This window comes from Salminus brasiliensis, chromosome 1 (genome assembly GCF_030463535.1).
Source record: "Salminus brasiliensis chromosome 1, fSalBra1.hap2, whole genome shotgun sequence".
NCBI lineage: Eukaryota > Metazoa > Chordata > Actinopteri > Characiformes > Bryconidae > Salminus > Salminus brasiliensis.
Window position 1 is genome coordinate 49,973,592 of NC_132878.1, and position 20,225 is coordinate 49,993,816.

The 20,225-nt window shown below is 42.2% G+C and overlaps 2 protein-coding genes across 2 annotated transcripts; one reads left to right on the forward strand and one right to left on the reverse strand.

The window, feature by feature from the left end:
- Positions 1-5,723: 5,723 nt before the first annotated feature.
- mcm3 (minichromosome maintenance complex component 3) lies at positions 5,724-13,007 on the reverse strand. The gene is made up of 17 exons (XM_072695991.1): positions 12,875-13,007; positions 12,344-12,456; positions 11,706-11,914; positions 11,189-11,319; positions 10,839-11,077; positions 10,385-10,493; positions 9,693-9,846; positions 9,114-9,245; positions 8,600-8,808; positions 8,283-8,457; positions 8,013-8,139; positions 7,645-7,795; positions 7,321-7,461; positions 7,067-7,176; positions 6,813-6,901; positions 6,605-6,689; positions 5,724-6,294 (listed from the first exon to the last, which is right to left on the reverse strand). The coding sequence occupies exons 1-17, from the start codon at positions 12,947-12,949 to the stop codon at positions 6,096-6,098; spliced, it is 2,448 nt and encodes an 815-aa protein (XP_072552092.1). The 5' UTR covers positions 12,950-13,007; the 3' UTR covers positions 5,724-6,095.
- A 2,757-nt stretch (positions 13,008-15,764) lies between these two features.
- paqr8 (progestin and adipoQ receptor family member VIII) lies at positions 15,765-16,823 on the forward strand. Its single transcript, XM_072695994.1, has one exon. It carries the CDS (start codon positions 15,765-15,767, stop codon positions 16,821-16,823), a length of 1,059 nt encoding a protein of 352 aa, XP_072552095.1.
- Positions 16,824-20,225: the final 3,402 nt, after the last annotated feature.

The following is a 20,225-nucleotide window of genomic DNA, read 5'->3' on the forward strand; positions in this document are numbered from 1 at the left end:
CTTCTGAGAATCAGATATTCTGTTGATGCTCTGTTAATCCTCTGGTCCTTCTTCACAGTGTACTGCCCCACTCAGCGAGGGTTTCAGAAGTTTCCACTGCTATATATACGGGGTCGTGTGTGTTGATTGAGTTGCATTTCCTCCCCATGACACAGTTAAGGGAAAAAAAGCAGACAGGCCGTCTGGTACATTCAGACGTGGGGGTATGCAGTGGAACGGCATGAAGCAGCATCTTTTATTCAGAACTTTTCATGGTCCATGGTTTGATTTTTGTTCCACTGGCTATATCTGTTCAGTTCTCATTTCAGTAATGTAGCGCATGAGCAAATGATTCTGATTATTAATACTTTTGAATGTATTTTATGTCAAGAATCAGTGGCTTTATGAAATGTCTTTCAGAACAGAGTATATACTCTCTATGCACAAAAGTATTTGGACACCTGCTCATTCATTTTTTCTTCTGAAATCAAGGGTATAAACAAGAGTTTCACAGAGGTGTCCTGCTTCTGTTAGAGTAACTGCCTTAAAGACTTTCTACTCGATTTTGGAAGAGCATTGCTGTGAGGATTTGATTGCGCTAAGCAATCAGTGTGTTAAATCCTCACCCCACCTCATCCCAAAAGTACTGGATGGAGCACCACCATCCAGCATTCCAGAGAGCACAGTTTTTCCACTGCTCCACAGCTCAATGCCTTTATAACTCTATAGCCCAGGCCTGGCATTAGGCATGGTGCCAATACGTCCATGTTTATCTGCTCCAGAGAGTCCGATTCTATTGGTTCTCTAACAGTTCTCTACAGGAACCAGATAAGTGTGTGTGTGTGTGTGTGTGTGTGTGTGTGTGTGTGTGTGTGTGTGTGTGTGCGCTTTTGCACATCTGTGTCAGCAATGGGTGCAACTTAAAGTAGCTGAATGCATTCATTAGAAGGGGTCTCCACAAACACATGGGACACACAATGTATATGCATACACCTGCAGAAATGCATGCGAAGGTGCTTTCCACCTGATACTGCTTATGAGCTTAATTTATCTGGGTCAATATCTTGGGCAAAGTGCACTGATTTAACTTCACCTGTTCTTTCTGACTCTTCTCATTCTCGGTTAGCACAAATGATTGTGTTTCATTCTGACAGAGCTGTCAGCTTTGCCTCATGCGTGGCCTATTTCACCCTCAGGCACTCGAAGGAATGCCCCCAACATTTTGTTTTAACCTCACCCCTGTCTGCTGTAACTGTAGTGTATGGTTGATTACCAAGGACCATACTTTCAGACGGTCTAGGCCTCAGCACATCTCAGCCACGTCGCTTATGAAGCCGATGCTGGTTTTTATCTGAAGTTTCCGTTCCTTCTTAAACGGTGGCAAATGAATGTCACTGCTGGACCATTTAAGGTAGAAAGGGAAAATTCGATGGCAAACTGCTTCATCACACAGTAGACATTATTAGTTGAGCAGTAGTACTAGCAGGTAAGCTAGCATAGTTAGCTATCGTACATCAGAAACACTTTCTCTAGCAGTAAAGATGGGCAGTAAAGAAGGGCTTAACATTACAACAGCTCAGTCAAAAAAGTCTCGGCATCTTGTACCCACTGTTTGGTGGGTTGGGTGCTGTTGATTTCCAGTAATAGCTTAAAAAATATGCCTGGTTTGGCGTCCTACCACACTTTGGAATGGCTCATGCAAATGAAAGATCTATCAGCACACCCATTATGGATATGTCATGGAGATCTTCTCTTGTGTGGAGTTCACAGCACAATGCAGTCCAGTGCACACTGAGCTTTTCTTTCCAGGTTGAGTGTGAGTGGTTTCCATTTTTGAAGAACAAAGAACTGCTTGCCTCAGAGAACTGCTTATTATGACTGCTGTGGAGATTCAGCTCATAACAGTCCTCTCTAAAAGCACTGAAAGAACAAGGCCAGTTCTTTTTTTTATTTTCTGTACACTGAAGACCGATCAGATCATTCAGTGTTTAGGTAAGCAGAATCAGAAGGGTTCTCCCTTCAGTGTTTTCCTCAGATAAAATGCATGCTAAGTCTAAAATACCTCTAAAATAAGTCCTTGCTGTGTTGGCAGTGTTTTTTTGTCGCAGGTCATTGTCTCACAGAATGTTTCTGCTCCACCATCATGATTTACAGCCTCTATAAAGATTAGTGAGCAAGAGTTCCAGAAGAAACCATGAAACCCCCTCCACTGTGCTTGACCGATGAGCTTGTATGTTTTGGATCATGAGCGGATTCTATTTTTCTCCACTTCTTGGCCCTTGCATCGCTTTGCTAGAGCCTTACTTTAGGCCTCTTTAGTCCACAATATTGTGTTCCAGAACTTTTGTGGCTCATCTCTGTTTCTTTGCAAATTCCAATTTGGCCTTTCAATTCTTACTGCTGATGAGTGGTTTGTTTCTTGTGGCATGGCTGCTCTCAAAGTCTACTTTGAACATGAATTCGCTCCAGCCCTGTAGATGTTGTTGGCTCTCACAACGTTTCTGTCATTAACCGCTGTTGTTCATCTTGGCCGACCTGTTCGGTGTCTGGCTTGTAGTTCACCAATTTAAGACATCGCAAATTGTTGTATAGACCTGTAACCAATGGTTGTGCATTGGCTCAACCTTTTTCCCTTCAAAAAATTCTCACCTTCAGAACGGCTTGCTTTTCTTACATAGACAACTCTCTGGTCTTCATGCTGGTTTATCCTTTTTAATGAGAAATCGTCACTAGTACAACCCAGCGTTCAAACCAGGGCCAGACATTTAAACGGTCAATCTAACAGGGAACAATATTTTTGCTCACTGAAAAATTGGTGCGATGAAATGAATAAGATGCCAAGTTGTGAAATGTTTACTACTTTAAATATCAGACAAATAAAAGCTGAAATTCTGATCTATGGTCTCAAACAAAAGAACTGACCTTGACATGATGCTCATTTAGTTACTCATTAAAAGCTAAAATGGCTTCATTCTAAACTTTTTTTTGTTCCTGTACCTGGTCTGGGCCATTGGTATCACTGGGCATATCAAATCAAGTCAAAAGTATTTGTATAGCGCTTTCTACTACTGTCGTTGTGGCAGCTTTACAGAATCAGTAAGAAAACAAAAGATCAACAACATAAAAACCCAAGACCTTCAGTGAGCAGCCAAAGACCACAGTGGTGAGGAAAAACTCCCTCATAGCTGGAGGAAGAAACCTTGGGAGGAACCAAGACTCACAAGGGAGACCCATCTATCCTCCTCAGAACTATTAATTGATTATTGATAATCACTACACCATACCACCACATGACACTTCTCTACTGCTCAGGTGTGCTGAAATAATCAGAATATGGTATAACTCATATAATCATAGTAGAGATGTAAGAGGAATGAGAGAAATGATGGGTACTGGTGGTAATATTAGTAGTGGCAGATAATTAAGAGTCCATGTAGATTTTAACATAGTCATTGGGCAGATAGCAGTAGCAGGAAGGTGGGCAGCTAGTCTGGGGTGCAATGAGTGTCACTTTGGAAAATTATGGTTTTACCCTGTAGCAACATGCATAGGCTGAAAGAAATATGGACCAATTTCAGCCTTGGAGTAGATCATTCATTATATTCTGTCCAAGAGAAACTCTGACCCAAATGCATCCCAACACTTAAAGCTTGAGCTTTGAGCTTTGAGTTTTGTTATCAACAAGTTTTTAATCAAATGAACTTTTATTAATGCAATTGATGAGACTATTTAAGAAGGATTTATTAAGAAAACACACATATATATATTTGGATATATATATCCAAAAGCATCAAGTCTACAAGTTCCCCCCACCACATCCACTTCTGAGCAGCTTCTGGCGCCAGATGCTGTCTCACCCACTCAATGTATGAAATGTAGGTCACCAAAATGCTGACTGGCTTCTTGAAAGCCAACATTAAATACTAAAGCCACAGTTTAAGATATCATCTCATGAGCCATTCCCATATGATGACTTTAAACACCATGGAGGTATGATGAACTTTCTGAGCATCATGTGACCTTGCTTAACCTGTTTGCTCAATCTTAATGAGCCATCCTTCAGTAAATGTAATCACCTGGGCCAACAGCTAACACGGCCAGTGTAACAGCTTAATGTAGGGGTGAACAATTTTGGTAGATTGTGTACCATTAATAATCGTCTGTATATACTGTATATACTATCAGCCATTCGAACACACACAAGGCCTCCTAAGTATTACAGAGCGCACACGCAGATGTAGTATTGTAGATGGATGCATTAATTAGGTGGTTTGTACGTGCGCTTGCAGTGCAAGGTATTTCTGACACAACACAGGCGACAGTTCCAAGCACTCATGCACGTTGTTTACAACTTGTGTTTATGGTAAAGACAGCTCCTGCCCACGCTATCTGCTGCTGCTGCTATGTCAGTTGAGAAAAGGTGACAGTTATACAGTTACATGACCGCCCCCAGCAACTAGTGTGCAGGACTGTAAAGTTGATACTGCTGTTTTTTTTTTCACAGTGAACAGGACAGGACGTGTGTTTGTGGAATTAAAGGGTAACGCATGAGTGCATAGACCACCTCTCAAATAAAGCCAATTAATTTAGCTCTGATTTACACTGATTCCAGTTGCCGAAAGGCGATGATTCATGTATGAATACTTAACTATCAGGCTTGGATGGTAGCATAAATTGAGAAATAGGACCAACATATGTCATGTGTCTTAAGCCATGTCCAGCTATCCAAACATTTTTAAACAAACAAAAAAAATTTGGCCTCCCGTCCACATGAACACAGTGTTTTAGGTCACTGATAATAGAGGTTTTTGAAAGCCATGTGGACTGGCATAACATGAGCATGCGTGGTGCCGACTAACACATTGGATTTAGGTCCGTTTTGGCCATTACACTTTCTACTTTCTACTGGGAAATTTGACATCGAACAGTGTAAGATATTAGCATCCCCTGCTGGACTGGCATGATCAGACAAGTGTTTCAGGGCCAGGCCTGTGCTCTGTTTTTACAGAGATCCGGATATTTGTGGACAGGGCCTTAGACGACATTGGGATAAGGGGAATAATAACAGTCTTTTGCATGTTGCTAATACAAGAGCTTGTAAATAAACATCTCGTAATTATGAGAACATATCATGTCATTATGGGCTATTATGTCATAAAAAGATCTCATAATCACAACATGCCAACGTTTTTTTAATTATACATGGCAGCAATACGCTTCCGTACTAACACACCACCTAAAGTGTACAATTAACCTTCTGGTTGAATAAGGCATGACTGAGCAGGAAAATCCCCACACTGCATGCACAGGCCCTCTAGTTCCCCACCCCTGTCCTACATAAGTTGCTGTATATAAATTATAACATGCTTATATATATATATACACATAGCTTGTATAATCTCCATAGAAAAGCATTGCAAGCACAATAGGATGCTCTGGCAAAGCCACATATGAGCCTAAGGTCACAGTGCCCAAGTGTAAGTTGGGGGGTTTAAAGCCTCCATCACTAGGCTTTGAGTACGTGTAACTGTGTAACCTCTCAGGCATGATGAAGCTCTATTCAGGACATTTGGGATGAGTTGGAGTGGCACTAGTGATCCAGAACTGGTGCCAATCTGATGTTGGATGATGAGCGGATGTAGCACATGTAGCAATATGAAACAAATCAACAAATTAATTCCCCAAGAACTGATTGCACAGATGACAATTATCTTTATTATTTAAACAATTTTCAATGGGCTCCCAAACGCACACATAACCTTCTTTTTAACAACAGGCAATATATACAAGCGTTTCTCCACATTCTAAAAACGCATAAAAGTGAACTTTAAAAAAAGCTGAATCTAAAACTGAATGCAATGCAAATAAAAGAATCAAGGAATGTCAAAGAAATACACATGTGAATTAGATGAGTCATTATATGTGCAGAGTGAGTAACTGCCTTTAAACGAAGAACAAGAAAACATGCATAAAAATATGCACTGGATGTATGAGTAATAAACATAAAATATTGCATGTGTATGTAAAAGGTGTATCTGAAGCAGGCCAGGCCCTGACAAAAGTTCACACTCTTCAGTGTTCCAGCTTTCTCCTTTCCCCTCCACAGACCTTCTTATTTAAATGAGGAAGATGATGTCGTCGGCTACCATGACCTGGTTATCGTCCTGCATGCGTCCGAGGGCGGTGCGGACCTCGGCCTGATCGAAAGCGGTGGGGCAGGTTTTGTTGATGCCCTCCATCAGAGCGTTCATGCCCACGGACTGAGCGTGTGCAGAGCGAAAGACCTCCAGTAGCGCAGCTTTGAACTCTTTGAGCCTGGAAAAAAACAAGCAAGAATTTAGTAAAATAGTAAAAATGCAACCAAAATCATCTTTTATCCCCCAGAAGCTCTTATTCTAAAATTCTGCAAATATTCTGTTAAATCCATGGTAGTTTGCAACCAACGGCTCTATGGCCCAGATATACATTTATTTGGATTGCACTGATAAGTCAAAACCAGGGCAACAATTTGCATTTTGCCATGTGTAGGCTTTGAGTGAAGATTGCATCGTAGAGGTGCCTTTTCTCCATCCCTGTTTCAGTCAGGGTGAGGTTGCCAGATATAATCTGAGGTGCCAACACCCACCTGTCTGCTGATAATTCCGAGTGACCGTTCTGATCAGGTGTCTCCATTGGCTCCTCAGCAGGCCTTGCAGAAGCAGGAGATTGGACTGAACACATAGAGGGTAAAAACATGAGCAAACACTTGTATGGGTCACATCAGAGATCTTCAGATATGTTTGTGAAACGTCGTAAAGCACTTTACGCTTTGTAAAGCGTGTAACTCGACTTACTCTGAGGTATATCTGCCTCTGTGGTAAAGTCATATGGGTCGTAGGTTTCACTGCTCTGTGATGGTCTGCGCTCAGCTGAACGGCGCCTCCTACAGGTCAACACACATCATAAAAAAAGAGAAATTACAGTCACATTCTGCATGGACGACCAGGGACAGCAACAAGTCCTGCTTTGTCGAAACAAAGTTTATTATGCAAATTCTCAAATGTGTATCTACAATAGACATATAACAGGCACATCTAAATGTTAGTACCTCTTCCTCTGCTGACGTGGGGTGTCTGGGATTTCCTCCTCTTCCTCCTCATCCTCAGAGGCTGAGTCACGATCTCCCTGTCTGGCTCGCTTCTTCTCCTTCTCCAGAACCTGGAGGAAAAAAGACAGGAGTATTAATGAATATTCTGTATTATAAATTTGTAATACATCTGTTGCATATAAACTCTGAAAGTGCATGAATACACTTTGTGGTGCACGTTGTGTCACACATGGGGAAAGAGGAAACTGAAATACCTTTTTAAAGTAGGCGAACTGAACGAGCTCCACTGCCACCTCTGTGTCCTGAAGATCCACAGACTTGCTCATACGGGCCTTGGCATGTGCGGTGGACAAACGGATCAGCGTTTCTAAACTCCTGGCCGTGACAGGGGATGTCTGAAGGATGGAAAAAGACTTAGTCAGTAAATCTAATGAATACAGTGGGAACAGAAACATGTGATGTATCCTTACTAACAATGCCACAGCGAGAGCTAGAGCTTGTTCCAGGCTCATTGAAAAGATACAATTTATTTACACAAAGGCCGGTATAGCAGTTGCTGAAGTGTGCGTTCTTCTCACCCGAGCAATGTCTGAGCCAAGCTGATCCTGGTTGCGCAGTCGCGAGTACTCCTCTGCAATGTGGTTGGCTGCTTCTTGGGTCAGCACAGGAGAAATTGCCTTGGCAACGTGGATGTACTTTCTCATGAACTCCTTGCTTACAATTCGGTCCCTGAGAACAGTAAAAGCCACATGAATCACATATGCATCCAGGATACAGTATAAATTGTAATGCATTATTACAAAAAAACATATGGGTGGTATGGATGACTAAATTTAACCCCTAAAAAGTTATTACAAACTTCTATTACCAGAGAATAGCCCCATAAGATTGTACAGAAGTCCCTGTAGTTACTGACTAATACACCTTAGTGTGTAATAAACCTTACCTCTGTCTCCTGTTTCCATGGAGAAGGTGGTTGTGCTTTTCATACACTTGCAGCTCTCCCTCTTCCTCCTGAGCTGCATCTGGGTCATCAGTGGCCAACACGTCTACTGTCCCACCCAAAGCCAAAGCTGCAATGCGTGCATATAAATATACACATTTGAGTGCAACTATCAAATACAAAACCAGTTTAAAATGTCCTAGAGCAAACTACAAAACTACATCCGTTCTCTGTCCTCAACATAAGGCAACACTCAGGTGAGCCCAGAAATACCTGCTCCCTCTTGCTCATGGGGGTCCCGGTAGCGGTGCATGCGAAGCACATGGTCCGAGATCTCCCGGTCCTGCTCAGGGTCCATCTGGTCCAACATGATGAAGAGCAGGTCAAAACGAGACAGCAGAGAGTCTTGCAGGCCAATGTTCTCCATCGGGGTCTTATACTGGTCATACTGGGAAGAGAGAGAATGATTGGAAATTGAGCTACACTCAAATTAATAGACTTGAAGAAAAAAGTTACAAAAAGTTAATTATCTTGAAATAAAAAGGAAACTTTTATTAGTAATTTAAAATAACTTTTTGTAAATAACTCACCCTGCCATAAACTGGATTGGCAGCTGCCAGGACGCTGCAGCGGGCATTGAGACGGGCGTGAATGCCTGCCTTGGCGATGGTAACGCGGCCCTGTTCCATAACCTCATGGATGGCAGTGCGGTCCATGTCAGACATTTTGTCAAATTCATCAATGCAAACCACACCTCGATCACCCAACACCATGGCACCAGCCTCCAGGCGACGCTCCCCTTAGAAGAAAAATACACTTATTAATGTTTTTCTGCAGCGTTGACACTCCTTTAACAGCACAAAATACCCATAAGTTACTGATAATAAACAAAAAGAGTTTTTGTTTTACATCTTTACTTTTACCCATATTGGATGAAGAGGTCCACTAAACCCCTTTAACTCTAAGTACCAGCCGGCAAGTCCAGACCTTCTGTTTCTCACATTTACATAACCTCAATGTTTTACAGTAGCTACTACATAACTCTCAGTAATTACTGGATAAGCCTTAAGCCTTAAAGCAAAACACTTCCTCAGGCTAAAGTACCTGTCTCCTGGTCAGTAGTGACAGCTGCGGTCAGACCCACTCCGGATGATCCACGGCCTGTGGTGGGGATGGCACGGGGTGCTGTGTGCAGCACATAGCGCAGAAGCTGAGACTTGGCCACTGAGGGGTCACCTGAGAAAGGACATCAACATACAAATTTTCACATTCAACCACACTGACAAACTGCAACGAACCCAGACACCCCTGCAGCTCTAAACAGATGTAGAGAGACTATTTGGGCATCCTTATTTTTGTCTGATATTTAAATGATCTTCATGTTCTTGTTAAATATTACATATAGGTTTTTAAATGCTAATTCAATGCTCCGAAAGAGCTCTACAATGGAAACCACAGCTGCATTTGGAATGTCCCCCAATTAGGGAAATATCCTGCAGCCATTGCATTGTCATTTTCTGATCTGCTGACAATTCCTCAAGTGCTATTTTTTTTACTGGTTAGTGATTGATGAGTGAGCTATTGCAAACACCAACAATGCTAAGACAATGCTATTAAAAATTTTGATGTCTGAATAGAAGAGTGGTGAAATATGGTATATGTTATGGCAGAGTTAATTCACACCTATAAGAAGCACGTTGATGTCTCCACGGATACGTGATCCATTTTCTAGAACCTTCTCCACGCCACCGAGCAGCATACACAGGATGGCCTTCTTGATGTACTCATGCCCATGGATACTGGGGGCCAAGGAGCGAGCCAACTGGTCGAACACATTCTGCAAAAGAAGAAAAGCCATAGATCTGTGTTATTGTGAAAAACAAAAACACACATAGTGTGCCTGTGGGTCCTTGGTGTCTCCTTTGGTCATCACTGCCCTTTGTAGGCCATCACCTCACCACACCAAGTAATTTTTTGGCCTATGGGTGGCACTGTTGTGAGCTGTTATAAGCTGAGGCCTGGCTATTGTTCATTCTCTTTTTGTCCTTTCTGTCTCCATCTCTCCAAGTGTTGTGGTGTAATAAGAACACTGTCCTTTTAACTTACTAAAAAGCAAAAAAGGTATATAAATTCCACCCCATCATTCTACAGCACATACATGACATGGACAAAAGTATTGGGACAACTGCTGATTCACTGTAGAGATAGAGTTTATCCTGCATTTTTGGAGTAACTTAAAGTAGCTAAACGCATGTGCATTTAGAAGAGGTGTCCACAAACATTTAAACATGAAGTGTATCTACCGTACATCTGCACATATAACATGAAAAAATGACTGCATAATCATATGCTTGTATGCTCCCCTGCGGTCTCACCTTAGTCCGTGACTTGCTGAAGCTCCTGATCTTTGCTACGTCATCGGCAGAGAAGTAAGGAGTGACCTCTTTGCTCATCTGCTTCACTTGGCAAGCTATCATAATGGTCCTGAAAAGCAAGAGAGATAGAATGGAGCACGGTCAAAAACTAGGGATAGAAGATAACTCTGCTATTACGTAGACATTACAATGCAGAAGACAAATATTGACCATTCCAGTTCAGCCCCTTAACTCTAAGGACCTGCAAACAGGTCCAGAATTCCCTTCCTGTCTCTTATAACTACCTATCTATGCACTATTTTTATGGTTGTTACTGTTATTTATAGTAGTAACTATGTAATAATCCTTACAATTAATAACTGCATAATAAGCCTAAATTAAATTACAAGAAATGTGCATGTTTGCATAGTGCTATAGCTCTTTTATCTTCAGAATGTATAAAGAGCGCTCCTACCTAAAGGTGCCAGAAGTGAAGCCACCCTTCTTGCCAGGCAAGCAGCGATAGGTCCCAACAACTTGCACACGGTCACCAGGCTTGGCCGCGTCCACCATATCATTGTCTAGAATGATGTCCACTGAGCGGGGCAGCTGCCCAGCAGGTGCCTTCTCCGGCATCTCCTGCACCGTGATGGTCTGGTGATCCTTATAGATGGACAAGCCAAACTCTGTCTCTAGTGGATTGTTCTCTTCATCCTGGACGATAACAAAGAAAGATTAAATCTGTGTACATTTTGTGCAGACGCCTGTTTGTATGCAATAGAAATAGACAGCACTGCAGTTTGTTAAACTTGAAGTGGGTAATACCTTGGTTGGGTAGATAGCACTTGAAGGGAAAGCATCCAATGAGGTCATATCTGTGTATTTGCGCTCCAAAGTCTTCTTAGTGGCCGGGCAGTAATGGACACTTCGCACTACCTTGGGACGCACCAGAGAGCCTGAAAATCAAACATCATATTTGCTGTAATTAGATTAGAAGAAGGCGTACACAACTGGAATCAACCAAGATCAGGAATCAATATAGTATATGCTCCAAACAAGTAATCACTAATTGGCTAATTTATTATTTTAATTGTGTCCGATCTGTGTTATAGCTGCCTCTTACTTTCGATTTAACAATAAAACAATGAATATTATTGATACTGTGTGACAGCTGACAGAAAGCACTGGAAATGTCAGGTTATAAAGGACTCATACATCTGTATTACAGTTTTGCCATCACAGTAACATGCTACCAAAAAACACTTCTACTGACACACTGGTCCCCAGTGTTGCCAATGCTGCAGTTCTGTACTGGAAGAGAGTACAACAAAGCGTAACCTACATTTGGTGACAATGCCCTCCACACACACCATGCTCCCCAGCAGACGAGAGGTGAGAGTGCGAGGGGTGACGTGTTTGCTCCCAAAGCTGCCCTCCAGCCCGATGAAGAACTCTTCAAACTGCTTGGCGTAGGTGGCATCCACAGAGGCCACTACGTCTTTCAGAGCTCGCTGGAACGCCAGAAGCTCCTCAAAAGCATTGTTCATCAGTCTGAAAACAAAGCACTGCTTTTACATTTCAATGACACTACAGGGGAGGCACTACCTGCTCCACTAATCCTCGGAAGACTGCTTTTGCCTGGAGGCATGCAAACTTAGTCGATGCTCAAGTGATAGGAGTGTTACTCCAATAACTTTACAATAACTTAAGTAGATTCACTAAAAAAAGCTGAGGATGAGTACTGGACTGCAGTGGAATAGCTTGGATTTAGCAAATATCAACATAAATGATAGGATATGTGATGAAAGTCAGAGCTATGAGCAACAGTAAAGTAGTTAACTAGCTGGTAACTAACTGCTTACTACTACACATCATCGCGACATACCAAGTCATTACACCGTTATAAGGCTCTGAAACAGCTCTATTGTTTTCCATGCTATTCTCTGAAACACAGTGGGAGTCTCAGTGTCCTGTACGTACTTGGCAGCTCGGGCTTCGTTGCGGCGCCGCAGGTCGTTGATGTTGACGATGAGGCGGAACTTGTTCTCGCTGATCATGTCCCGAACTTTGCTCTGATAGATCCCCTGGTCTTGCTGTGAGACACGATCGAGCACAACAGAGCAACAATGAAAACTTACCCCTCCACTGCGTACACAAAACATGCTAACATTAACTAGGAAGAGTCTTTAAAAGCGTGGTATGAATGAAAGGGGGCCTAGTTTGCTACGACCAGGGCTTTGTTAACCGGGTTGTAGCTAGCTAAACTTTCTCAGACTTTCTCAGAACTCCTTCTTACTTGCTTACAGACTAACAAACCGGACCGGTTACACACTCGAACTAGCTAGCTACATTAGATATGTTGTATGTGTGCTCCATGGTTAGTGTATAACCGTAGAAATATCGAGTGTGGTGAAAGAAAACTCGGGTCTGGTTAGCTAGCCAGCTATGCTTTGTAGTCTTGCTGTCTGAGCACTAACTAACACACCTGAAAGAAACATGTGCAACACTTACGTCGTCGTCAAGAAAGTCCAGATAATCCCTCTGAGCCTCTCTCATCTCATGGTCGTCCACAACTTCGGTGGCCATTTTTTTTTTTTATTAAAAGAGTATTAAATTCAGAAAGAACAGAAACACCTCGTGCCGATACCCCGGTATTCTGCTCTGCTCTCCCTTTTCGCGCCACAAGGAGTTCTGACGCTGTCTGTTCTGCGCCGTGATTGGTCCGAGCAACCTCGACAAATTATAATATTCATACTTCTGCAGCGCACTGTCCAATGGGACAGCGCAAAGCCTGCCTCCGGCAGCCCTCCTTCTACATTTCGCGCGAAAAGTTGAGGCTACTGCGCATGCGCCACACGACCAGCACCATCAACAGCTGCGATTTTCCAGGGAGCATTTTGGCTCTCACTGTTCTCACAAGGGGTTCTTGCCCTTACTTGGCGTTTTTGAACATATTTGATAAATGGATGTCAGTTTACTAGACTGTCGTTGTATTTTAACCATCTAGCCTGTTTGTTTGATCGCCGGGATGTGGCCACGCCCCTTGGAAACGGCGCCATTTGAGAATGTTGTGAATTTCGATGTGCTTACATTTTGTGGTGATCAGTGTTTTACGAAAAAATGCTGTTGGTTTACGGTAGTATGGAAATGTTGTGCGTGCATAAACTTTGGTGCTGTAGCACAACAAAAGTATGCCATGTGCCAGTGTTATAGAGTATATGGGCTACACAATACCTTAACTCACACTCACTTTTCAACAGTCACCCCCAAAATAGACCAGAATTGTTATGTCTTGTATACCAGGCACTGCCATATGCTGGCATTTATATGGACAATGTTTATATGGTCCTTTGTGTTCAAATGTATTTGCTTGGTGTCTGTTACAGACTACATATCAGTTCTGGTCCGATAGGACTGCTGTGTGCTTACTGCCCTGTGCCTTTCTGTCTTCTGAGCTTTTAAGGAAGGCGGCTGTTTGGTGGAGGTGGGCGGAGCCAAGCTCCAACAGGTCGAAATAAAGAGTCAAATAAAAAGCTAAATAAATAAATAAACAAATACAAACATAATAATGAATGACAAAATACAAAAATAAAAAAAAAATGTTTGCACTGGTTTGCACTGGTTGGTTTGCACTGTCTCCATTCATTCATGCTGTTGTGCATTCAGGACATGGTGAATAAAATGTCACATACATACACCATTGGTTTCTGTTATGCTGTGCATGTGTGTGTATATGTGTAATAACAATGAAACAAGTGAATTAAGGGGTCAAACCCAGTTTATTTGTACATTAACATTTGTACCACTAGCACCTCATGCTAACAGTGTCAGTCTGCTGTTTGTTGAGACATATAACAGGGGCAGCAGCCAACAGCAGGAATTGATTAACCTAGTATTAGTGTGACAACTATGAAAATAAATCAATGTAGAACTCACTTTTACCTGTGTAATACCATTTCGTTTTCTTATTCAATATTAGTATTATTTTTCTAAATAAATAATTTTTTAAAATATATTTGATATATTTGTATTGATGCTCTTGGGAGCCCCCTAGTGGCGTTTGGGCTCTAAGCGGCCGCATAACTCGAGTATGCCTAAGGCCGGCTCTGGCTAACATGTTTTTTTATTTATTTATTGTTAAAAGTAATTGATATGAATTTAATTCAATGCACAAAGCTCATATAAGCCGGAATAAATGTAAAATGCCATGCTAAATAAATGAATAAATACATATAAATATGAATATGTATAACAAACCATAAAGAACACATTAATTAGCAAACTATGCAAGGTGTGATAAATAAATAAATAAATAAATATTTTTTTTATACATGTTTTATTTCTTTTCCACAGGTTGGTTTGGCCCTCTTGTGTCGCTGCACTGTCTCCACTCACTCAGAACAACAATGCCATGTGTTAGTGAAACTCTTAACTCCTCCTCTCCGTCTGAACCTGCTCAACTCGCTGTTCTCTGCTCCAGACCAGCTGAGCTGGACAACTCCCAGAAACAACAGCGAGATTAGTTCTTTCCTCTGAAGAACTAAGAGTGACCAGCCGGATTCCTGAAGGCGTCCTCAAGCAGCAGAGGCAGCAGGTGAGTGCCGTGTCTGTCACATATCCTACACTGGAGTTAGGCTAACAGGTGAAGGGCACGATGAGCTTCTCTTCTAGCCTGCTGTAACGCTGTTCATTTGAAGAAAGTAGTGCTAGAAACTAGCTTCCTAATGCTGAGGATAAGGAGGACTTTTTACATGATCGAGACCTTTCACATCACTTCATAGCTTGAACTGGAGGTGAACTCTTTTTTTTTTTTTTTTTTTTTTTTTTTTGGTTAGTCAAGGGTGTCTAACGTGTCTCTAGTTTGAGTGACTGTTGTACTACAGTGCAGTTACTCTTTAAAATAACCTTAAGATGTAGCCTGTCAAGAAAAGACAAAAGACCTGCCATTAGGCAAGCTAGGTGTGGCAGCCAGACAATGACTACTAGCTACCACATAACGTGTACTGAGGTGGTATTTATGCTGGTGTGATGGATAAGACAGGCAGTGCAAATTTGCTTTGAATTGGAAACCTTTATCATGCTGTGTGTTGACCTGAAAATCTCAGCCACCCTATTATAAGAATACCAGAGAGCGCATGAATCATGTAAAGGTGTGGATTTTCACTCCCATGGCATAAATAAGTGGAAGCTGAAGTAGACAAGTAGACTAAAAGAAAGCAGTTGTGTTGTTAATTATGTGCAACCAGTTGACACATCAGATCAGATCATGAGGTAGAATGCATACCCACGACTAATATGTTGCTTGTGCTGTAAATATTACCTACCCTCATACCCTTTTTGTCCATCTTCCTTTTTCACAGAACTCCCAAGGGCATTTTTTTTTGCTGCCACACCCACCACCATGTCAAGCGGAGCTTTAGGTCGTCTGAGCACACTGACCCTCAGCATACAACAGCTTGCTGGCCTACCCCGCCTGTCCCACTCTCTCCCCACCCTGCCGTCCCCTCAGCCCACGGTTCCTGCCTCAGACGTGCCTGTCCTGTTCCGCGAGCCCTATATCCAGTCGGGCTACCGGCCGACGGGTCAGCCTTGGCGCTGCTACGTACTGAGTCTCTTCCAGCGCCACAATGAGTCTCTAAACGTATGGACACACCTGCTGGCAGTGCCAGTTGTGCTGCTGCGCTTCTGGTTCTTTGCTGCCTCTAATGACCTGGGTCGAGACGCCTCCTCGCTGCCTCTATGCCTCTATGCCTTGTCAGCTCTTACCTACCTCAGCTTCAGTGCTGCCGCCCACCTGCTGCAGTCGCGGTCAGTGTTGGCGCACTACTCCCTCTTCTTCCTGGACTACGTGGGTGTGGCCATATACCAGTATGGCTGTGCACTGGCCCACTACTTTTTCTGCTCTAAGGCCACATGGAGGCAGAGCTCCGTGGGGGGGCTGTTCCTGCCTGGAGCAGCCTTGCTAGGCTGGTTATCATGTGCTAGCTGCTGTTTCGCTAAGCTACACTACCGCCGGCCTTACCCGCTCCGCAGGAAGCTCTTCCAAATTGTGCCCACCAGCCTGGCCTACCTCCTGGACATCAGCCCTGTAGCACACCGGCTGGCCACTGGGCCCTGGGATGAGCCGGAGCTGGTGCTGCACGCGCTGCAGGTGCTCTTCTTCATGCAGGCTGCCTTCTTCTTCTCCTGCCCCGTACCGGAGCGCTTCTTTCCAGGGAGGTGCGATATCGTGGGCCACGGCCACCAGATCTTCCACCTGTTCCTGGTCATGTGCACCATGTGCCAGATGGAGGCGGTGTGCAAGGACTTTCTGACGCAGCGCCACTCCGTGTTGGCAGTGCATGGAGAGCAGACCATCTTGCTTGCTGGAGGTTCTTACTTTGTCCTGGTGCTATGCAGTATTCTGACCGCAGCTGTCATGAGGAGGAGTGTTCAAAGGCAGCTACAGAAGAGGGAATGAAGGACAACTGAGACTGAATAACTGGGATCCCCAGTCCACATTTTTGCTTAATCCCAGCTCACAGCACACCTTTACAGTAGTCTGAGCCTTAGGTATTCCGCTCATGCCTAAACAGAACTTCTATCATGTGTAATGTGCTGTATCTGTTGCACGTTAAACTGCACACAAAACAAGGGGTTTTGTCAGTTCAGTTAGATTCTGATTGGCTAACCATACTATCAAGCTATAGTTCTGTGCAAAAGTCATAGTATTTATCCTGGCAATACATGTGTTCATGCTTGTTGAAACACAATATACCATAAGGATTGATGCAAATATACAAACATACAGTAAAACGTGAGAAGGTCTTCAAAAAGGAGGTACGAGCTAGTAAAACATACAAAGCTGTAGTTTCAGGGATGGATTGCTGGCCGGGCCAGTGTTAACATGAACCCATTTTAAATTGCGTAGTATTACTCATGTTTTTACAACTCAGTTTGGCTTAAATGAAAAACAGAAGAAACCGTGATCCTTAGACATACAATTCTTAGACTTAAATCCACCAGCAGCAGAAGCACACCAGATTTAACTTACTGAAATACTGATTCACCACACCAGATGCTGGATGATAACTTCTTTAACCCCTTAACACCCCGAGGCACACTAAGGTGTATTAGTCAGTAACTACAGCATCTTCTGTACAAACTGCTATTCTTTGCTAACAGAAGTTTGTAATAACACTTCCAGTCCCCCATAGGGGTTAAATAGAGGTTTGGAAATGGCTAAGCAAATAAGACTGGTTTGGCTTTGATTGGTCATTTTACTTTTTTTGTTGAATGGCCTTCTCCTCACCAGACTCTGTGACCATAGGCAGAAGGTCTGGCTTGCAGTATCACCTATAAAGACTGTGCGGTGCTTGATTGCTTGATTCAGGTGTTTTGGAAGCTGGGATAGAGCAAAAATGCTGACCATCTAGTAGGACTTGTTCAACACCAATCCCAGAGGCCTTGCTGCAGTGGTTGTGATTTCTGTACGCTAACTTTCATCATGTAACACCTTTATAATAAGTTTACTTAAAGCCACAGCTTGGTGAAACAATAAATGTCATGTATACAATTTCCCCCTGAACCCTTTATGTAGCCTTAAATCCCAGACACTGTATGGCCTACTGCTTGGTGCTACCAATGGTTTTAACTGTGCTGAAAGATATGCAAAAGCAAATACATAAGCATAAGCATAATCTAGTTGCTAATAAGCTAACATGCTAGCCAGTAACAATACAATGATACAACATGATACATGAACTCTTATACTGAGGCAAATATGTGGTGATTTTGACATAGCTGCAGTGTGCATAATGCTAATTGATGCAGTACAAGCTTTGATTATTTTTAGCAATATTAGCCTGGTTGCTGCAATACCCAATTAATGTGAACTTCAGACACTGAACATATTTTTACTAATAGGCTACATTTGGGTTAAGGGGGAAATTGTATAAGACTGTGCATCAGTATGGCCTTCTATGACTACTATGAGTTGCATAATGACTTTTTCTGCTCATAACAGAAAGATGCAGCCTCATGACACTCTCTGTGTTTCTTTATGGATGTATAGAGTTTTTCCCCAGATCTTTCTAGTGTGTATTTACTGTATGTATGTATTCAAGACACGACATAACAACACGTTTGATTATTCAAATATGTACCGGTTAGACTTGACTTTTAATCTGAGCCATTGATAAATCTTGGCCAATATCATTGCTGTTATTGGTTAGGTGTGTGTTCTGAAACCTAAGGAATATAGGCACGGGTATGGCCATACCTTCTGGCCATACCTTCTGTTTGTCAGAGAAGTTATTCCTGAAAAGCTGAAGTAATTTGCACTGAATGCACGAAAGCCTCAAAACTGACAATTACTGGAAACTTTCAGTCGGTTTACATAACAAAGCTTTGCAGTCTTACTCTCACGTAGAGGCCTGTGTGTGTAATCTATAGATTAGCCAGTGTTCATTCCCTCATGGCCGAGCATTATGCATGTCTAGCAGAGTGACCTATTTGCCACAAAGCCTTTTTCAGCCTAGGGCTAATAAAAAAAGGAAATACGGATTAATCTGCTGGATTTGGGCTTGCAGCAATCGGGGGGTGGGATGGGCGAACAAAGAAGTCGCTTTTATGTTGCATTTGGCAAACCTTAGACTCCAAGAGACTGCTTGAGCCAATGAGCCAATCAGATGCTGGCTCTGATTGCAAGATTTTGCTTTCATTTTGTTCTGTTTTTTTATTGTGAATGGACAAAAGCATATTTATCCATTTATGTATGTACGTTTTGAGGTTGGCTGAAAATGTAACAGTTGATATGCTTAACACTGCACTGTATTTGATCAATTGAATCGTCATTACCTCAAGCAGGTGGTAAAGTGAGAGCTGTTTAGGTGTGTGTGTGTGTGTGTGTGTGTGTGTGTGTTTTGCTAGAGTTTGCAGTAGAATTTCGTAGATTTTCCATGTCTTGGATAGTACTGCCTTTGACATGGGTGCAACTATACTGTTCAGTACTAATTGGCTCAAAAATACTTGTGCAGTAAATCTGAAGTGAAATTGTAAAAGACAGTCACATTATTAAATGTGAGTTGTTTTTTTTTTTCAATTATACTGTTGTTCTTGTCTTACTGAAAACACAATAACTACAGGGTTATTATTCAGTTATAGACTTATTCAGTAGTTACTATGAATTGTTTAGTGTTACAGAATTATTCAACTGAGGTGTGATTCACATAAGATCCCCTCATGCTTAAGAAGCTAAAATATACAACCACTAAACTGCTTATTCTTGCCAGTTAACCATCACACAAAGCTGTACACTTAGGATCCAGGTAAAAATTGTGGTGGTGAAAAGCTCATTGTAAAACTAACAAAATACTTTTTCATCACTTTGATTACTTGTGCTGGTAGTTAAACCTGTTTGTATTCCACTAGGCCTGAATCACAAACCTGATCCAGGCCTAGTGAGGCCTACCTACCTCTCAAACTTGACTTAAAAACGTAAAAAATATATAAATAAATTTAAAAATCAACAAAATATGGTAAAAACAAACAATGCGGACATCAGGCAATGTATTCCTAATCATTTTGTGTAATGCCTTTCTGTCATAGAGTCTCAGCTCAGCAAGGTTCCCTAAAACAGAGCATTTCACACCAAATCAAATATTAACCATTTAAATCTGCAGGAATTTGGAACAATGTGTGCATTTCCCATTTAAGTGATCTTAAACAGACTTGCTTTCTAAAAAAAAAAAAAAAAAAAAAGGGACATTACAGAAAGTACAGAACTACTTTCAGACCAGTTTGATGCTAGGGCGTAAAGATTTAGGCGTGTGGCTAAATGGTGGCTGTGGTGGCTTCTGTTACTTGTCAGCCTCGGTAGCCT

Coding starts and splice junctions, on each gene's coding strand:
- paqr8 (XM_072695994.1), top strand. CDS start 15,765: ATGTCAAGCGGAGCTTTAGGTCGTCTGAGCACACTGACCCTCAGCATA.
- mcm3 (XM_072695991.1), bottom strand. CDS start 12,949: ATGGCCACCGAAGTTGTGGACGACCATGAGATGAGAGAGGCTCAGAGG. Junction 11,078..11,188: donor GTGCTATCTACCCAACCAAG/GTATTACCCACT, acceptor GTTATCGTCCAG/GATGAAGAGAACAATCCACT. Junction 7,177..7,320: donor AGTTCGCCTACTTTAAAAAG/GTATTTCAGTTT, acceptor TTTTTCCTCCAG/GTTCTGGAGAAGGAGAAGAA.